This window comes from Hydra vulgaris, chromosome 06, assembly GCF_038396675.1.
Source record: "Hydra vulgaris chromosome 06, alternate assembly HydraT2T_AEP".
NCBI classification, from domain to species: Eukaryota; Metazoa; Cnidaria; class Hydrozoa; order Anthoathecata; family Hydridae; genus Hydra; species Hydra vulgaris.
In genome coordinates this window covers 27,580,554-27,598,466 of record NC_088925.1, presented here as the reverse complement: position 1 = coordinate 27,598,466, position 17,913 = coordinate 27,580,554, and the positions used below count along the sequence as shown (strand labels likewise).

Genomic DNA, 17,913 nt, shown 5'->3' with positions numbered 1-17,913 from the left:
TAAAACTTTTCTTCATATGGGGTACAGACAAAACAGAAACCTCATATGTGTCTGTCTTTTTAAAACAAGGAAAAAAATAAAATATCTTGTATCCAATTCCTCCGACGACTCACAAAAATATAATAGAACTTTATTTATTTGCTTTTTTTGTGTTCATTATATATTCATTTTTTAAAGACCGGCACCGATCTATATGATCAAGCCATGATACATGTATATAAATATGACACATCTACTACATAAAACAAAAAAAATATAATTGTTAATAAGAAGTCACGCTAGTTTATAAATCTTCATAATCGAGTAGCATTTTACTCTTTATTTTTCATCCACGACTTGATATTTGTATTATTTGTTTTTCGTTAATCTCATCTGCGATATTTCTTGTTTTTGCTATTATTCTTTTGTGCACCATCATCTCTGCATTATCTTGAGACCTGTGTGGAGCAAATATAGTATACAATCTTCTAAGATGAATTTGATTTCGACAGAGAACATGTCCGTTGTGATTTAATTTGACTTCATATGATCTAGGGACTATGCACTTTACTACTTTACCTTTAAGACCCCATTCGCAAGTTATTTCATCTTGAATTACCACATTTTGGACTTGCTTGAAAAAGTATGGTGCTAAAGTACGAATCTTTTTATCATGGTAGTTTTTTGATTTAATACTTTTTTTAACGATGTCTCTAGATCTTTTAAATGGTTTCTTATTTTGATTTTGGAATCTAGGTAGATTATTTCTTAGTTGTCAACCATGTAGTAGTTCCACTGGAGACGATCCACATTTTATTGGAGTATTACGCAATATTAAAATACCTTTATAAATTTCTTCGTTTGACATGTAGCACTTTTTTATCATAAGTTTAACTGATTTAACAGTGGCTTCAGCTAAATTATTTGATCGTGGGTAGTGCAGACTACTTGTTATATGCCTAAGTTACCAGTGTTGAGAAAATTGATGAAACAATTTTGAAGTATATTGTGTACCATTATCTGAAACCAATTCTTCCGGGACTTCAGAATATTAGCATGCAAAGAATCATTTCTAAAAAATGATTCTATGCATGCTAATACTACATTTATCGAATTGGTACTTGAAAGCAGAAAAACTTCTGGCCACAAGCTATAATAATCAATAACTAAGTAATTTTTATTAGCACACTGAAACAAATCCATTCCAACCTTTTCCAATGGTCATTGCATAAGCATCCATAATTGACTTGCCAGCAACATGCTCTGCAGTAAATGAAAATCTTAACAATTTCATTCTTAATTGTTGAATTCTTGGCAACTTGTCAGTAAGCGAACGATGATTTAATATAGGAATTAAAGGTTTTTGATCTGTTTCTAAAATAAAAGTTGGTAACCCATACAAATACTTGGACATCCACGTGCACCCCCATGTTACAGTTAGCATTTCTATTTTGATGGGATAATAATTTTTTTCTGTTGTTGTCAAAAATCTAGATGCATAACCAATTGGTATTGTATACCCCATCGTGATTCTGATAAACAACTACACTAAATCTATTTAATAAACTTCCATCTGTTCTCAATTTTATTGGTTTTGCCACATCATAGTGTGCTAAAATTGGTGGATTTGTCAAACTTTTTTTATCTCATCGAATGCCTTAGTATAATTTTCTGTCCATACCCATACTGATTTTGAACTTAAAAGATCTTGTAAAAGTTGAACTAGTTTACCAAGTAATGGATTAAATTTTGATAGCTGTTGAACAATACCTAGGAAATTACGCAAACTTTTAATATTTGTTGGTCTCGAGAAATTTTGTATTGCTTCAACTTTTTTGCTTAAAGGTTTCACACCCTTTGCTGAAATTTTGTCGTAAAAATTCCACTTCACTTTGATTAAATACGCACTTTTCTAAATCAAGGGTAACTCCATGTTCCACAAATTTACCTAGCAATGCAACTAGACTTTCATTGTACTCATTTTCTGTATTTCCAAAAACTAAAAAATCATCCATACTTTTTACGACTCCTTTAGGAATTTCAATTACATGATCAATTTTTTTACTAAAGATTTCTGGAAGTGACGTTAACCCAAATGGACCTCTTGTTAGGCAAAAATGACCAAAAGGTGTAGTAAACGTACACTTTAACTGTTTTTCCAAATCCATGGGTAGCTGCCAATACCCTGAGCTAGCATCTGATTTAGCCATATATTTACACCCCTTTCCTAATAGGGCCAATGTATCATCTATACTTTTTAACTCAGAAGTTGCGTTTTGAAATTACGCAAACTTTTAATATTTGTTGGTCTCGAGAAATTTTGTATTGCTTCAACTTTTTTGCTTAAAGGTTTCACACCCTTTGCTGAAATTTTGTCGTAAAAATTCCACTTCACTTTGATTAAATACGCACTTTTCTAAATCAAGGGTAACTCCATGTTCCACAAATTTACCTAGCAATGCAACTAGACTTTCATTGTACTCATTTTCTGTATTTCCAAAAACTAAAAAATCATCCATACTTTTTACGACTCCTTTAGGAATTTCAATTACATGATCAATTTTTTTACTAAAGATTTCTGGAAGTGACGTTAACCCAAATGGACCTCTTGTTAGGCAAAAATGACCAAAAGGTGTAGTAAACGTACACTTTAACTGTTTTTCCAAATCCATGGGTAGCTGCCAATACCCTGAGCTAGCATCTGATTTAGCCATATATTTACACCCCTTTCCTAATAGGGCCAATGTATCATCTATACTTTTTAACTCAGAAGTTGCGTTTTGTATCTTTATTTAGTTGTGTCAAATCGATATAATTACAAAGTTGTCCACTAGTTTTTTCACAACTACAATAGGATGACACCAGACAGTAGGTTGATCTGCTACTTTGATAACACCCATCTTTTTCATTTGTTCCAGTTCTAGCTTTAACGGTTCTAGAAATGGGAGCGCTACTCGTTGTGGTTTACCAATATGGTATGGTGTCACATTTTCACGTACCTCAAACTGTACAGGGTCACCTTTAATTGTTCCTAACCCATTGAATACTGAAGGAAACTGTTCTACTATGTTATTTTTGGTTATTTTAATCATACCACAAATAAATTCTTCAGGAATGTCTATTCAGACTAGGTTAAACTTTTGTAATGTAGGTTTACCTAATAAAGCAGTTTTCATATTCTTACAAACATATATGGTAATTAACTCACTGTTCTGACCATTGATTGTAAATGATTTTTGGAAATATTCTTAGCAATTTAGTGGTTTATGATCAGGACCTAATAATTGCCTGTTACTGGTATGCAATTGATTAATTTTAATTCCAAACTTTAAAAGGATGAAAAATAGTTTAAAATATTTATGTCTTTCCAAAGTTTCATTAATAATACCCTTGGCAAAGACTTCCATTTTCTCCAATATAACAGAAGGGTCTATTTTTTCTTCGGTTAGACTTAATGATTCGTAAATGTTTTGAGTTTCTGAAGAAGATGTATACCTTAACATAGCAGCTGGATATGCAAGTGGTTTTTTCTTTAAATCCAACAACAAAATATAATCATGCCATTTCTCAATCCAGGAGCAAAACGCAACATACCTATCTACAACTGAATCTAACATTGGAGGAGAAACACCAACTTTACCACTTTCTGCCATTTTTTATAAATAGATTCTCAAGATTAAACAAGATAATTAGTAAATACTTGAAAAAAACTTTTTCGCACGTTTATTTACATACTTGTAGCGTCATGTTGTGTTCATAATATACTCTTTTCTCAAAGGCCGGCACCGATCAAGCCGTGATACATGTATATAAATATGACACAGTTTTTTTTGGCATTTTTTGACCATTTTATGGAGATAAAGTAAGAATAACTAAAATAACTTGATTAGTACAATTAAAATTCAATTTTTAAAGTTCCGTAATAGTTGATTCAAATCAATGATATTTTAAATAATAAATAATAAAAATGCATTTTAACCCAAACACCACAACTTAATTTGCTCAACATTAACCAAATGCACATGTTATTGTTGGCAAGACAAACATTTTAGTTGGCTGTATATTTTTGTTGTTTTTTTTGGTTTATAATTGATTACCCATCATGTCTACATTTGCGTTATATAACTTAACATTGTTAGCAATACATTGGCTTACTCATAGTTTTAAATTGTAAGTGCTGCATTGGCTAAACTAAATGTTACAGTTAGAGAATGCATTTACATATTGTAAGGCTCCAATTAAGAGATTGCGATCTGCAATATCTAGAAATATTTCTGGTCTTTAAATTCTCAGTTTATTAAAAAATTGACCGTTTTATTTAAACACTGTTTAAATGAAACGGTCAATTTATCATGTTGCAAAAATTAATGAAAAAACAAAACAATAAATTTACTACTGCAAAAATAATAACAGTCAAAACTAACATATTATTAATTATAGTTTTTTTTAAACACCAGGTAATTTAAGTATTATAAATAAAAATTAAAAAAACTATAAGTAAAAAATAATTATTATTAGGTCTGAAAAATGTGTGCTGTAATTCACCATATAAAAAATAAAAATGTATTATAATTATATAATACATTTTTATTTTTTATAAAATTAATAAATAATAATGTATTATATTTATGCTAAAGCTGTTTGCGGATTGTGTGAAACATTAAAATTGACTTTTGTTTATGGGCAAAGTTTGAGGAATTATTTATTTAAAAATCTAAATGTTTTAAATTAGAAATTAATTAATTGTCAATAAAAATAATAATAAAAAAGATATATTTTAAGATAAGTCACTAGAGTTTTTTTCATTTTGTTTTAAAATAACAAAAAGTTTAAATAAGTTTTTATATTTATAAACTCCTCTTTGATTTTCTTTTATTTCGTATCTGCAAAAGAATTACGAGCATTTAATTTATAAGAAAATATTGAATAAGATTTAAATTGGTTATAAAAGTATTTTATATCTTATTTTATGATTTATTTTATTTTAAATTTGACCACCACTAAATTCCTTAAGATTGTTGTGATTAGCTGTTATTTTTTAATAATTATATCATACTTTATTGTGCTTTATTTTTCTAGTTTTTTTCTGATGATTTATAAAATAAGTTAAAATATCAAAGTTTAAATCATAAATTTATATCATATTTTTCTCATCAATCAATATAAATATTTTTTTTTATTGAATAACAGTTATTAAGTTTAGTGATCAAAACAGAGTTTACTGTTTTTAAAAAGCTAAAAAATTAAAGACTCGAGGCATTTCTAGATATTGCAATTCTTGGTCACCTATATGGAGCCCTGTATTGCATATTTATTGGGTTGACCTTACATTGGAGCAGCATTAGTGTAAAATGCTATGATCCTAATGAAACGTTATGGTTGGCGTTGCATTTACATATGGTTGAACCTAAATCAGTATTGTGTATACTCAATGTTGTTTGCTGGGTTGGCAATACATTGGGCTATCACTGGCCAAACTTTTTACTTTTTCAAGGCTTATGAATCCTATTGTTCTTCCTTCAAGATGATTTTCACCAAGTTCACCAAGTTGTCAATCAGAGAGTTGAAATATCTAGTACTTTAACTTTTAGGCAATACTTTACATTTACATAAAAGTATATAATTTTTACAAAGATTTTTGTAACTTCATATTTATAGTAATATAAACTAATATATGAAATAGTAACATTAGTTGTTATATACTTATATATATTTATAAGTTAATATATACTTATATTATATTTATTTTTATAAAAAGTATATTGTAATATCTTTATAATATAAAATACATTTTTATTTATTTTGCTTTAAATATTTTATTACACTTTTTCTTTTACATTTTTTTGTTGATATTGTGGTTAATCGCTTTCCAGTTAACTGCCATGTGGGGGCCACATCCAAGATCTGCAGTAGCTCACTAAAGAGCACCATGACCCACTTCCATGAACCAAGAGTGAGTTTTGAGAAGAATTAAATTAAAATCACAGTAAAAAGTAGTCACAAAAGATAGCATTAAAGAAAAATGGACAGATGGCGCATTGCAGTTCAAATTTATAATGTACTGAATACTTTGTGTTATTATTTTGTTTGCCATGTAATTTTAATAATTTAATTTTAAAGTATTAATTTTAAAGTAATTAATTTTAGTAAGTAATTAAAGTAAGTAAAGTAATTAATTAAATTAAAGTAAAGTATGTAATTAAAGTAAAGTAATTAATTAAATTAAAGTAAGTAATTAATTAAAGTAAAGTAATTAATTAAATTAAAGTAATTAATTAAATTAAAGTAAGTAAAGTATTTAATTTTAAAATAATTAATTTTAAAGTAAATCTTCTATATAGTAGTGGTACAAAATTATTTGTGGTACAATATTATTTTAAAAACATCATACACACAACTTTACAAAATGAATTTGGAATTTTACAAAAAGTATCTATATTATATTATTTCAATAACAAAGAGAAATGTAAATTATATAAATAATATATAAATATCAAAAAATGTTTTTTTATTTATAAAAAAGTCCTAGTATAACAAATTTTTACGCAAGTGAACTGATTTTTTTGGAAAAAGTCTGCTAATTTGGGTGCTCAAAAAAACTTTGTATATATAATTATGTGTAATTTTACCGACTATTTTTTTCAGTGCCAAAATAGTTTTCCAAATTGTTAAATTTAAAATAATTCTAACTTTCAACTTATTAATTATAAAGGTATTCATCAAGTTAGAGGTTCTGAAAAAGCAAGCAAAGGAGTGTGCATTTTCATCCACAATTCCTTAGACTGCTCAGTGGGCCAGAGGTGAGCAAAACCCTTTAAAACCGACTTTTATATTGGAGTAATTTCTCTTTGTAAATGTAATCTAGAGACCCCCAGCACTATAAAACTGATATAAATTTTTCCCTAATGTGATTTTTGAGCTCAGTATATCAATTTTACTACAAAAATAACAATATTTTATTTTTTAAATATTGGCGACAATGTAAAAAAATCAAATAAAAATGAAATATGAGGGCAGTAAGACAATTTTATAACATTTTATTTCTTAAAAGTTTATATTAGTTCATTGACATCATATATTGAAATAAGAAGAAAAAATAAAAATAAATGAATTTTTATGCTTGCTTTTTTTCAAAGTATTTTTCAATAAAACCCTTTAAAATGAGCAACATTTTTTTTAGCACTTACCTTTACACAAGCAAAAAAAAATAAGGTTGCACATGTGATCTACTTTATATGACACTCTCATATATAGATAAAAATTTACAACCAAATTCTCTGAGCTCATTTGAGCGCAGCAGGTGCTAGGCTTTTTATTATTAAAGATATCCAATCGTAAGTTTTGCTTTAAAAACTGAAGACACATAAAGAATAGTTTTAATAATTTAAATCGTGTTAAAATCTTTTTTAACTAGCACTTTTAATGTTATTGTAAAAAGTTATGGAACATTTTATGAAAGAGGAGGTAACAAATAAGGATTTTGGGGCTAAGAACAAATAAACCCTAAAATTTCATCCCTCCCTCACGCCAAACATGAGGGTAACAAGTTGATAAAATATTTTTTTGTACTATTCTCAACTAGACTTATATTCATCTATAAATTTTAAGTTTTATAGTATTATCTCTCAGCGTTCAAAAAATTATGACCATATAAAATGTGTAACCCCCTCGAACTGAGGGGGGTTTAAACTTTATACGATCATAATTTTTTAACGCTGAGAGATAATACTATGAAACTTAAAATTTATGGATGAATATAAGTCTAGTTGAGAATAGTATAAAAAACATCTTAACAACTTGTTAAGATGTTTTTTATACTATTGGGTGACAAAATTTTGGGGGTTGTTTGTTCCCAGCCTCCAATCATCGTAAATTTTTGCAAAGCATCATTATTTCCAGACATAGAGCAAACTCCAAACATACATATGTTTGGAGTTTGCTCTATGTCTGGAAGTTAGCTATCTCAAACACCATAAAATACTGGATCTATCACTGAAGAGAATCTTTATTATTTGTATTTATGTATGCAAAAAGATTTTATTTATGTAAAAAGAAGAGTTTAGTTTAATAAAGGGTTTAAATTGACTTGTTTATGAGAAAAAAAGTTTTTAAATTTCTCTCTGTGTTAAAAACGAGAAAACTACATCATCTAGTACTTTCAGCACTAGATGATATAGTTTTCTCGCTTTTAACCATCAGGATATGCCTTTGACTACCCCTAAAATGATCACCTGAGTGGTCATGACCACTCTTGAAGACCGAATATGCCCAGTTTTAAATTCCCTGACCTCAATTACATGTATTTAGACATACAACATGTCCTACCTAATTGAAAAATATCGAGACATCTCAGAACCACCCTTGACCACTACTAAAATGACCATTTGAGTGGTCATGGCCAAGGGGGCAGGGTTGTTAAAGACAGCAAATATTTACATGGTTTTTAATGCTTTGAAAAGTTATGCATTGGGGAGGGGGTTGATTTTGTAATAAATAATACTTGTGTATGCATGTGTATGGGTGGGGGGTTGGGTCATTGGAAGTATACAGTTTTATGCAAGGGAAGTCCTAAATCAGTAGTTTTACTGTGTACATACTTTATGGATGCCCTCTTACAGAATATATATATATATATATATATATATATATATATATATATATATATATATATTTACACAGCAAAAAAAGAAAAATTATTTTTGAATGATTCTGTTAATCTTTTGAACAATTTTTTTTCTGAAAACATCTATTTTATAAATAAAAGTGAACTGAATGCTTCAAAATTTAAACTTGTTTTTATTTTTGTATGCTGTCCTGTTTAAACCTGCTGTCGAGTTTACTTTTTCAGAAGAAAGTTTTTCATGTCTTTTTATTTAATAAACTATTTGAATATTAAAAAAAAAAATCAAATATCAAATAGTCAAAAAACATGCAAATATATTTGCATATCAAGTAATCGAATATTCAAATTAGCTTTTTTTTCAATAGGTTTTTGATGTTTTTGTATCAAATGATTATAATATATAAAAGTAATGTACACCTTTTTAAGATGTAATTGAGAACATGAAAATCGTAATTAGGAAACATACAATGTAATTTAGAACATCAAAGTTGTAACTAAGCAACAAAAGATATAACTGAGAACATAAAAGCTGTATTATAGAAACTTAAGATGTAATTAAGAAAAAATGTTGTAATTTAGAAATATAAGATATAGTTGAGAGTACAAAAGCTGCAATTTAGAAATATAAGATGTCATCAAGAACATAATATTTGTAATTAAGTTTTTAATACAGATACTCAGAACAAAGTTATTTGCATTTCTGATTTTGTAGCCTTAATTTACTTTGTAATTTTAGATTTAGCTGGATCCACCTCTGGCTAGGCTGGCCAAATAATTGGTTTTCAAAAAATAATAAAATATTATCGATAAAAAAATTCATGAAATAAATATTTTACAAGGTGGCAGAAACTGGAAAAATCTCATCGGGTGTTTACAGTTATTCAGATGAATAATAAATAAAACATAAATAATTTATTTATGAAAAAACATGAAATTTAAATTAAATTTAGACAATGTCATTAAAATTACTCCAATGTTCAGTTAAACACTAACTTGGACATCTTCCATATTTAAATTTGTTGCATAATATGTGGCCATACTTTGTACAGTATTTGCACTGTCACTTCCCATTATTGTACTTTTTTCTAAATATTGCATTTGTTATTCCACAATGCCAGCACCTCATCAGGAGGAATGTGAATCAAATTTTTGTTGTTACTTTTAATTTTGGACAAAATTATTTCCAACAGGTTTAACATTTGACTGTAGGGTTTCAAACGTAACATGAGATGGTGAATTTTGGAACACTCTTTCCAAACGAGCGTAACAAGCAACGACCAAATCATCTAAACAATTCCCGGATGTAAACCACTAGTGAAACATAACCAACATCCACTTGTTATAGGGATCTGCTTTAAATGATCTTCTGCAAATTTCTATCGTGACAATATTTGTTATTGGTACAGCTGCAATCAAATGTATATTTGACCAAATTTATTTACATCCAGAAGTGTATGTAAATAAATTTTGTGAAACAAATGTTGACATGGATTTAACTTAATAACAGCCTTTCAGGTCATGGTGTATTGGCATATAACACAATGTTTTCTTAATCCCATTATTATCAATAGTGCATACAACTGCTAAATTTGATAATACTAACTTAGTTAATTTCATCTACAAGAAGACATTTTACACTTTTTCAAATTTTAATTGAGAATATGAAAGTTGTAATATAGAAATCACAATATGTATGTTAGATATTGTAATAAGTAATTAAGAAACAAAACATATATTAAAGGAATTTTAAAATGTAATTGAGAAACACAACAAGTAAATATGAAATCACAATATGTAATTAAAAATACATAAATTGTAATTACAAAACCATAATATGTAAATGAGAATACATAACTTGTAATTGCAAATTCACAATGTAAGCTTATTAAAATCATTATAAAAGGTCTTTTTGAACATGAATTTAAATAAGTTAATAATATCAAATTAAGCATTTGTATGTACCAGCAATAATAATGAAACTGAAAGATCATTGTGCTATTTGTCAATACACTATGACCAGAAAGTCTGTTATTGAATTGAACCAGTGTCAGCATTTATTTCACCAAATTTGATTACATATACTTCTGGAATAATCAAAACCAACTTGTCCATTTTTCAGCATGAAATACATACAACCAAACAAGTTGGAAGAAAATATTATGTTTTATCTTCACCAAACAACAGAATAAGAATTGTTGAATGTGCTGACAAAATGATGATTGGGTGACTCTGGCGCAAACTTGTTTTCATTAAAAAAAAAGTGCACAGGGAGCCTTCTACAATAAGCACTAATGAAAACAAACAAAAAGGAGTTGAACATGTTTGGAACATCAATAAGCATATCACAAATGGTCATCAGATAATTTGATTGGGTGAAACAAATTTTAACTTTTTTTGCAGAAAAACTCAAGGACATGCCAAACAGGGAAGAAGAGCATGGTAATGAAAATAACTGCTTCAAAAGGTGCAAACTTACATTTGATTGCAGCTACACCAACAACAAATGACATCATTATAGAAATTTTAATGGGGATCATTTAATGCAGATTCTTGTAACAAGTGGATGTTGGCTATGTTTCACCAGTGAATTACATCCAGGAATCGTTTAAAGGATTTGGCCATCATAACAACTTTAAATTACAAGGTAAATTAACGCAGCAAAATTAAAAAAATACAAAGAACTTTGTTCTGAGAATCTATATGATAAATTTTTCTTAATTTCAACTATAATGTTCTTAATTACATATTACAATTTCTTATTTACAACTTTCATTTTTTAAATTACATCTTACATTTTTAAATTACAATTTTTAATTTTTAATTTTACTTTTCATTTTCTAAATCACACCTTAAGTTTCTTAATTACAACTTTTATCTTCCTAATTACATCTTAAGTTTCTTAATTACAACTTTCAAGTTTTCAATTTTTTAGCACTTTACCCCCTCATATTTCATTCAAAATTGAACAAACTTCAAGTTGCTGTAAATCTTAAAAAGATAGGAATTTTTTGAAAAAAATTCACTCTTTCCTAACTTATATCTGTGATCTATTATTTCAACGAATTTAGCATTGTACTTTGAAACCTCCCTTGTTTTTTTAAAAAATTTTATGACAAAATAATCTTAATCTTGAGTTTTATGGGAAACCAAAACAATTTGCTAATGGATGAAGATTCAGTGTGTTTGTTGGTTTTGATTTAACAAAAGCACAACATTTATACTTGAGGAGTTGACAAATGAACAAAACTGTTCCATATTCACACCATATAACACATTGTAAGAAATTATTCAAAAATTAAACCTGTTATCCACCATCTTCTGCACTAGAAACTATAAATACAGATGCAAAAATTTTGTAACTGCAGGATTTATTGGATCACACAGCTAGAACTTTTGACCTTAGATTCTGTGTACAATATTAAATTCAATAAATTAAATTTTATATATAAAATAGGGTTGTGATGGTTCCTTTGGCCAATCAAAACTTCTAGAGGAATTTTAACTTATTTCTAATACAAATTTGTTTACTAGCTATTTGGTGCCTATCAGATTAATTGTAATAAAACAGGTTCAGGTAAAGGGTGATTAGGTATCTTGTGCTGTAGTTTTCCGAAAAACAGCGTCTTTGACTGTTTGTTTTTATTGCCTTATAAGCATAGAACTTTGCAAAGAGATTCTCAGAAAACTAAACCCGTTGTAGATAAAATAAAAAGCCAATTAAACTCTTTGGACTATAAACTGCCTATATTACATGCCTGGATTTGTTGTATAGAAATGATACTACGCATCTCCTACAACCTGTATTGTTCCAAACATGATCAGCCACAAATGATGAAAAGAAATGGCTAAGACAAGAGAAGAAGACCTTGGTACAGAAATGTTTTCATGAGAAGGTAGGGTTGACCATCAATAAAACAAAGTATGTAATAAGGGGTAATACCATTAATGGCAATACTGCTAGAAGTTTTTTTACAATGCAATCTGTTCTGATAAAATCACTGGAGTAAAAGAAAGTTAGATTAGACACCCTCAGGTGTAATGATAGATGCTAAAAGTTTTTGTAGTTTTGCTATAGGAGTTGCCAAAATCTATGTGAGTAATTATGAATGCCATTATATTATATGCCATCTTCAGTACACAAAATCTTGCTTCACAGAGGAAATATCGTAGATCATTATGAAGTATTTCCTATTGTTCAACTTTCAAAAGATGCGCAAGAATTATGTTATAAGGATTTTAAAAGGTTTCACCTTTATCATGCCAAGAAATGTTCTGAATCAGCTACAAATGAGGATGTATTTCATACTCTTTTGTACACTTCTGTACACCACCAGCATTAGAAAATTGTATAACAAAAATGTGCATGACCTAATACAGATACTCTGTAGCTTTTAAAAGTCAACCTATAAATTATTCCATAAAAACAACTGCTTAAAAATTGTTATTAACAAAATATTTTAAGTGTTTCTTTAATTAGTATTTTGTTTGCCTTTTTTTTTTTTTGTTTCCAATACTTTTGAAGTATTTTTATACAGCTTAAAAGTAAAAAGTAGTTTTAGTAAAAATTTAACAACAAAAAATAACTTTTATAACTCTTTAATAACAAAAAAGTTATTGATTTTTGGTCCACAACAGAGGTTTGTACTCCACTGTGTGGCATGCAATTGAAGTGTGGGGGAAGGGGTAGTAAGACAAAAGTTAAAATTCTATTTTGATTTCAAATGATGTTTAAATGTTGGTAGTAAACCTTTTGTCTAGTATGTCCACTAGGGTTATGATTTTTTTTCAATCTCATGCTCCTGTACTGTAGTTTGATGAACGTTTATCTAAAAAGCACAAAATTAACTATTATTTGCATATCTTTTGAAAAAAGTTCACAACGCCATTGAAAAATCGATTTTGACATAAGTACTACTATGTATTATGTAGTAGTACTTATGTCAAAATCGATTTTTCATCGGCAGGGTGAACTTTTTTCAAAAGATATGCAAAAAATAGTTCATTTCGTGCTTTTTAGGTAAAAGTTCATCAAACTACAATGTCCACACATGAGCATTTTATTTCAGACAACTTGGTCACAGCTGTTTGCAAGTTTTATTATATTAGGCATTGCAGAAAAGTTTTAAAACTGAGTTTCAAAAACAAAGAAACCAATACTAACAAATTAGGAAATTATAATAAACTTAAATAGAAAAAAAAATTAATAATTTAAATAACTTGTGTACTTTTTTATTTTTGTTTCTCTAGAGTGGTTGTTATTTTCAGCAATCAAATTAGATAAAGCAAAGCAAAGCAAAAAAAAGTTTTAAATTGACATTAAAAAGAACAATTTTCCTATATTTTATTTGTTTATTTTTAAAGAAGAAAGCGAAAATATAACTGCAATCTGTTTGTAAAACATATTTGTATAATTTTAATGTAACGTATATATTGTCCTTATATAAATATGTCTATGTAATGAATGCATATACTTTTATGTATAGTTTTCTTATTATATAATTATATTTATTCATTCATTATTTTACGCATGTTTAGCTTATTTGGATAAGTCGTTTACTCCATGCACAAAATGTCTGTGGTTGAAATCCGACCATATCCCTAATTATTTAAATTATTAAATTTTTTAAATTCTTTTCTATTTAAATTTATTATAACTTCCTATTTTGTTAGTTTTGCTTTCATTATTGTTTAAACTTAGTTTTTTATGCAATGATTAATATAATATTTACATAAGGCCATAACCAAGTTATCTAAAATAAAAAATCCTATTAACATTTAGGCAATATAAATTATAACTTTTCAACACAGAAGTTTTTTTTAAAAACTTGCTCCTGTGCTTTTCATGTGTGGCTGTAAATTACTAGGCTACTTATATCAACAATTAAAATAGGTAAACAAATCAACATTACTTTGTAAAAATCTGGTAAAGCTATGGCTCCTCAGTTTCCCATTATTGGCTCACGATTAAATACATAAAAAAATACATAAAAATAGTGTAAAATAAATATTGACATACCATCAGTTGTATAAAAATTATACCAACTGCTTTGTGCAGCATAGTTTGGTTGAACATTATCTATCGAAGAGACTAAAACCATAACGGAGTAATTGGTCATACTCTTTAAGCCAACTATGTTTGCAAAAGTCTGGTTAGTTTGTAATGTTCCTTCATCAGAAATATCACTTCTAGTGTAAACAACTGTATACAAAGTAGCATTTGAAAATGTATCCCAAGAAATTCTAAGGCTTGTGCTTGAAGGTAATGAAACAAGATTTGTGACATCAGGAAAGATATCTAAACACAGTGTTGTAACATTTTTTGTAACACAGTAAACATTTAGTAAAATTTGTTGTAACACAATAAACATTTAGTTGATATTAAGTTTTATATATTAAGTTTTATACAATAAACACTTTATTAGGCGAAATAAGTTAACATTATTTTGAAAATTTATCTAACATTTAAAACCAATAAAAGTATAATAAACTTTAAAAGTACAACTAAAAGTAAAAAATGAAAATGTAAAATGTTTAATGCATAAACTATAACCAATAAAAATTATTTACTTGAATTTGCTGTGAAACTTAATGTGTTCTTTGTTTTTACTGTTAAAGTAGTAATTATGTTGTTAAATTGATGAACCATACAAGTTAGTGTGTAACTGGCTCCAGGCAAAACAGAAAGTGTTGTTTTGTTACTTGAACTGTATTGTAGAATAGAACCCATTCTTGAGATTCCTGTTATTTTGTAATTTGTGGCATTCGGAACTGCATCCCATGTTACATCCACTCTAGTTTTATATATTGGCAAAACAACACGAAAACTTGTAATCTCCTGAGATTCTGAAAAATACACAACTATGTAGCTTTTAATTTGTTTAAATTTAACTATTGTTAAATATAAACAACTATATTGTCATAACTATTAAAATGTGATAATGTAAAAACAACTAATCTTGAGACTTTGTAAAAAGTTTAAGGTAATAGGTAATTAGATAGCAATTAAAAAAAAAAATTAAATTCATGTAAACAGGGTGTTACAGGGTGTTTTTAAAAGCATTTTTTGTTTAATGTCTAAAACCATGTTGTGGATGCTTCAAATCAAAGTATATAGAGGTTTATGTAAAGGTCAATCACAAAAGACCATCACAAGCAAGTTGAATTCAGAAAATTAATCTATAAATAATGTTAGTTGTCTAATAATTTGCATAAAATTTAACTGATAAAAGAATTTAAGGAACCTGAATTCAGTTTAAAAGTTAGATTCTCATTTAACTGTTTTTTTGGTAGTTGCAAGACAAATCTATATTTTAAACAGAAAGATATTGCTATCAATAAACCTGCAAAGACTTTCAAAGAAGCTGAAAAGATTCCATTAAAAAAAAATTTAATTATAGAATGGTCTTAAATAGTTGGACCTCAAAATAATAAACAAATCACAGACTTCCAAATTGTTTGGTGTTAGGAATAATGAAGGAGATAAGATTTGGAATATAAGAGAACATATATGTTAGTGTTGTAAACAGGTCACACTGTTTAGATTTAAGATGTCAAAAGATGTTAATTTATATACGTTAAAAACATTTTTTGAACAATATGTTGTTTATTATACTGACATACCAATTCTAGTAAAAAAGCGTGTTCTTTCAGAATTTTGGATCTTTTAATTCTTTTGTATGTGTCGGTATTGATGGAGGACAGGGATCTGTAAAGACTATGATGAACATATTTTGTCCAGTAGTATTAGATTTTCAATCAGTGAACCAGAATAAACTGGATAAAAAAGACTATACTTGACACACTTTACCAGCATGTTAGCCAGAAAAATATTTTTGCTGCATTTTTGCGATATTGGGAATATTTGTTATTGTTTAACAAAATAGAATTTTTATTGAAACTGCTCTATTACTTTAAAAAAAAAAAGATCATCGAATTGTGGAAATTTTAAACCCATTAGGGATTCCATGGTATATGGCATGCCATTAGGCTGACTAACACGATGTATACACGCCTTTAAAATATAGAGTCATCATAATCTGAAAACACTTTCTTTTTAATGAAAGTTTTTGACTTGTCAACATTATATTTGTATCTTGGTATAAAATGCCAAATAAGTAATGTAAGTAAGTAATTTAAGTAAGTAATGTAAGTAATTAATGTAAGTAAGTAATGTAAGTAAGTAATGTAAGTAAGTAATGTAAGTAAGTAATGTAAGTAAGTAATGTAAGTAAGTAATGTAAGTAAGTAATGTAAGTAAGTAATGTAAGTAAGTAATGTAAGTAAGTAATGTAAGTAAGTAATGTAAGTAAGTAAGTAATGTAAGTAAGTAATGTAAGTAAGTAATGTAAGTAAGTAATGTAAGTAAGTAATGTAAGTAAGTAATGTAAGTAAGTAATGTAAGTAAGTAATGTAAGTAAGTAATGTAAGTAAGTAATGTAAGTAAGGAATGTAAGTAATGTAAGTAAGTAATGTAAGTAAGTAATGTAAGTAAGTAATGTAAGTAAGTAATGTAAGTAAGTAATGTAAACTTTAAATGTAATACTTAAGAGTTTTTTTCTAAAAAAAAAGTGGAAAATATTCATGTTGCTATTGTAATGGACCAATTAATAAGATGTTTTAAAAGTTTTAAGGATTTTCAGATCAGTAGCAATTAAATTTGGTACTAATTTGATAGCAAAAATAAAGGTGCAATATTATTAAAATGTTACTAGTCTATGTTAGATAAGGAAACTATAAGTAAACTTATCAATTGCCACCTAAATACCATCTTTATCCACCGACTAAATAAGAGTTTTTAAAAATTGTGAGTAAAATTGTTGATCTCCACTAATAAATATTTGAAAAACTTCCTTAAAATATGTTATCAGTCACGGCTATAATTGTGGTGACTTTAATAGAACCAAATGTGCCTTAAGATTTAAGATCTTCGAACAAAGTAACATTTCATTTTCCAATTAAAATCTGGTAATGAATTGAAACTTTGTAAAGGATTAAAAATGATAAGATATTTTATCTAAAAATATTTTTAAATAGACTAGATTTTAGACTCCAGATTTTATAATGTTACAAAGACTAAATATGTTAATGTCAGGAAAGCTAACATTAGGTTGTGTTTGTTTGATTCAGTTGATGAATGCTGTGTTGGTATTAAACTTAATATATAATACAAAAACCTTTGTTTGTGGAGTCCATAATGGATTGGCAAAAAAGATTTTACTTGGGTAAAAGATTCACTTAATTAGTTTACATCTCAAGAAGTATTTTGATAAGTAAAAAATGATTCTTGGTGCTACATAAAATCAAATATTTAT

The 17,913-nt window shown here is 27.5% G+C and overlaps 1 protein-coding gene across 8 annotated transcripts in view; it reads right to left on the bottom strand.

The window, feature by feature from the left end:
• Positions 1 to 17,913, bottom strand: part of LOC136081755 (uncharacterized) — a 75,183-nt gene that overhangs the window by 19,030 nt on the left and 38,240 nt on the right. For all 8 annotated transcript variants that reach the window (XM_065799755.1, XM_065799756.1, XM_065799759.1 and 5 more), the window contains exons 3-4: positions 15,170 to 15,445; positions 14,619 to 14,897 (exon numbers count right to left, since the gene is read on the bottom strand). In XM_065799755.1, coding sequence (XP_065655827.1) covers positions 14,619 to 14,897; positions 15,170 to 15,445 — 555 coding nt within the window. The remainder of the gene's footprint in view (positions 1 to 14,618; positions 14,898 to 15,169; positions 15,446 to 17,913) is intronic.